Source organism: Limulus polyphemus, unplaced genomic scaffold (genome assembly GCF_000517525.1).
Source record: "Limulus polyphemus unplaced genomic scaffold, Limulus_polyphemus-2.1.2 Scaffold77627, whole genome shotgun sequence".
Taxonomy (NCBI): domain Eukaryota; kingdom Metazoa; phylum Arthropoda; class Merostomata; order Xiphosura; family Limulidae; genus Limulus; species Limulus polyphemus.
This window is the reverse complement of record NW_013743223.1, coordinates 1-3,462: the sequence shown is the minus strand read 5'-3', so window position 1 is coordinate 3,462 and position 3,462 is coordinate 1. Positions and strand designations below refer to the sequence as shown.

General features: G+C 36.2%; 1 protein-coding gene across 1 annotated transcript; it reads right to left on the bottom strand.

Moving 5' to 3' along the window:
* Positions 1–2,809: 2,809 nt before the first annotated feature.
* Positions 2,810–3,169, bottom strand: LOC106477738 (cornifin-B-like; the record flags this gene model as incomplete). Its single annotated transcript, XM_013938273.1, has 1 exon — positions 2,810–3,169. A coding segment is annotated over one exon (360 nt), but the record flags the coding sequence as incomplete, so codon positions are not given.
* Between the last annotated feature and the right edge of the window lie 293 nt (positions 3,170–3,462).

Genomic DNA, 3,462 nt, shown 5'->3' with positions numbered 1-3,462 from the left:
GGTATTGACGTAGAATTAGTGTTACGAGAATCTTGACTATACACTGCATTTCGTTATAGTGGTGTTTCTGCAAAACAGTTTTAAAGTTATGCTGATCAAACCAATCATAGTTTCTTGAGATACCTATTTTTACGTATCGCATGATACGCGTGAAGACTCGAATGTGTACAAGAAGGCTACGGGAACGAGTACAGTTACACGAACACATTCACATATATGGTTATGAGTTAACGTAAATACTTTTACAGTATGTATTGCGCATAGCAGTTTCTATAAAAAAATTAGAACTACAACTTAATAAAAATATTTGATCACATGTACATATACACACACATTCTTTGAATACAAATATACAAGTAACACGTGTTACACGTAGTAAGTTATATATATATACATTAATAATTCATTCACATCCTATGACGCTGTGTAGTTCGTTGAGGACATAAAGATAAAAATATTGACTCTTTTAAGCATTTTCCTTTTCTTTCTGACACATGGTTTATAAATCATTTTATTATTTATGACTAGAGCAGCGAAATATTTCATCGTATGAAAGTGATGGACAGCTTTGATGCTGCTGATTTAAACAGCCAACAAGCTGAACAGTCCACGTGGAGACGCTTTGTGTCACTTTGAATAGAAGTTTATATGGTACAGTCATATCAATAGTTTGCAACTGTTAGCAATATCTGTAAATAAACGAAACTGAAACCAGGGAAGAATAGCACATATTCATTATTTCAGGTGGGCTAATCACTATTGATGCTCCCAAAAAGATGCTTTCAAGCTGATTGATAAAAAAAAAAGATGCACGCCACAAATGATCGTTAAAAGAATGAATATCCAGGGTCATTGAAAGCAGTAGCCATTTGTTGCCATGGAAATGTGTCGGTGTATGGCCATTTGTAGTGTAAGAGTTTGCAACCAGAAGTGCATCAAGACACCAACCAACCACTGAACGTAAGAAGTGAAGCAGCCGATACACGCTAACTATATAGTATTTTAAAACCAACGCTATCAAGGAAAATAGATTGTTTGTTTGTTTGTTTTTAATTTCGCGCAAAGCTACACGAGGGCTATCTGCGCTAGCCGTCCTCTAGTGTAAGACTAGAGGGAAGGCAGCTAGTCATCACCACCCACCGCCAACTCTTGGGCTACTATTTTACCAACGAATAGTGGGATTGACCGTCACATTATAACGCCCCCACGGCTGAAAGGGCGAGCATGTTTGGTGGGACGGGGAATCGAACCCACGACCCTCAGATTGCGATTCGATTTCATATGCTTTCTAAGCTGCACGTTGGTGACGAACTAGCAAAGCAGAAAGTTAGGGTTAACGAGAGACATTTTGACCTCTTATGATTTATTTTCTGAACAAATACGCTTGTTTTGATATTCAGTTGAATTGATATTATTTACTCATATAAAGAATAACCTTTTCAAACAACTTATATATCACCTTTTTAATGCCAATTGTATGTAATATTTTGCTATATTTTTCCCCGATAGGTTTATAAAGTGTTTATAATTTTTGTGGCCATAAATAAATATATATATATAACAAAAGAAAACACATTTTTTTATTATATAAGAAACACGATTTGATGGATGTTGATGCAAAGGTAATTTTGTGTTTGCTCAAAACAGGAATGAAGAAAAGCAAATAATCGAAAATAATAGTAAAATGACGACAACGTAAAATGCATAAAACTTAAGTTATTAAGCCTAGTATGAGCAGGAGCTTCATATATGGGGATCGTCTGCATATTTCCTAAAATACTAAAAATCGTTCTATAAATATATGAAAAAAGTTCAATTATTGTTCATTAAAGAAAAATCTGAATAAACGAAGACATATCCTAACCCTCTATAGATTTTATAAAACATATAATAAAATTAAACAAATAAGCCGCCTGTCCTTTTTTTATATTGTATTTGCTTTTTAAATTTCTTATACTAAGCAGGAGGTAGACGTATCCCGCTGACTAGGCGGACCACAATAATGAAAACCTTCTCCGTAGCAGAAACGAGATTTTCCAGACCACTGGTCAGGTCATACGCGTGAGAAGATCATACCTATATAGCGCGTGCTTTCAACACGCTATTTGAAATATCACGCGTGTTAAATTCAATATCGAATCAATTCATGGGAGAAAAAAAAAAAAGTAGTACCGAGTTTGAAAGCTACATACACATCATAGTTCACGTTACAACTAGGAGATACTAAAGTTGCCAAAATGTTTTCCCTTTTATACTATAAGCTAGGCATTCAGGCTTACATGCTTTCGGCAAAGGTATTTTCAACTACAGACAAAATAAAGAGATAACGCAAAACTTAAAAACTCTATACCTAGATTAACGTGGGCTAATGCGTGTGGAATTACTCTGTTCTTTGTTGGTTTTTTTTCAGTCGTACTTTCGTTGTTTCTGTGCTTTGCTCTGGAGAAGATATTTTGAGGAATATCTTAATGAGAACGATAGAAAGCCAAACCAGCATGTGAGTGAAGAACAGTAGCTAAAGCAACGGTCGTTTGGGCATTTCTTAAATTGCTTTATGATGGAAAAAGTAGATCACACTTGTGTGCACCGTGTTCTGCTGAGTTTGTCAAGTAGAGACTGATTACACATGAATGTCGTAACAACTGTCTCTTTGCCATTTTGTCCACACACCAATGAAGATCGGTTAGTTTCATCCAATGAAAGATGGTTAGTTTCGTCCAATGTAGAATGGTTAGGCTCATCCAATGAAAGATGGTTAATTTCATCCAATGTAGGATGGTTAGGTTCATCCAATGAAAGATGGTTAGTTTCATCCAATGAAAGATCGGTTAGTTTCATCCAATGAAAGATGGCTAGTTTTGTCCAATGTAGAATGGTTAGGCTCATCCAATGAAAGATGGTTAATTTCATCCAATGTAGGATGGTTAGGTTCATCCAATGGAGGAGGGTGAGGTTCATCCCATGTAGGATGGTTAGGTTCATTTAATGGAGGATGGTTAGGTTCATCCAATGTAGGATGGTTAGGTTCATCCAACGTAGGATGGTTAGTTTCATCCAATGTAGGATGGTTGGTTTCATCCAATGTAGGATGGTTAGTTTCATCCAATGTGGGATGGTTAGTTTCATCCAATGTAGGATGGTTAGTTTCATCCAATGAAGGATGGTTAGGCTTAAATAAATCAGTGGAGGATGGATAAGTTAAAGCAAACCAGTGGAGAATAATTAGTTTTAACTAGTAGAGAATGGTTAGATTTAAACAAAGCAGTGGAGGATGGTTTGTTTCCAGACAAACTAATGGAGGATGGCTAGATCCAAGACAAACTAATGGAGGATGGCTAGATCCAAGACAAACTAGTGGAGGATGGTTAGATTTAAACAAAGCAGTGGAGGATGGTTTGTTTCCAGACAAACTAGTGGAGGATGGCTAGATCCAAGACAAACTAGTGGAGGATGGTTAGATTT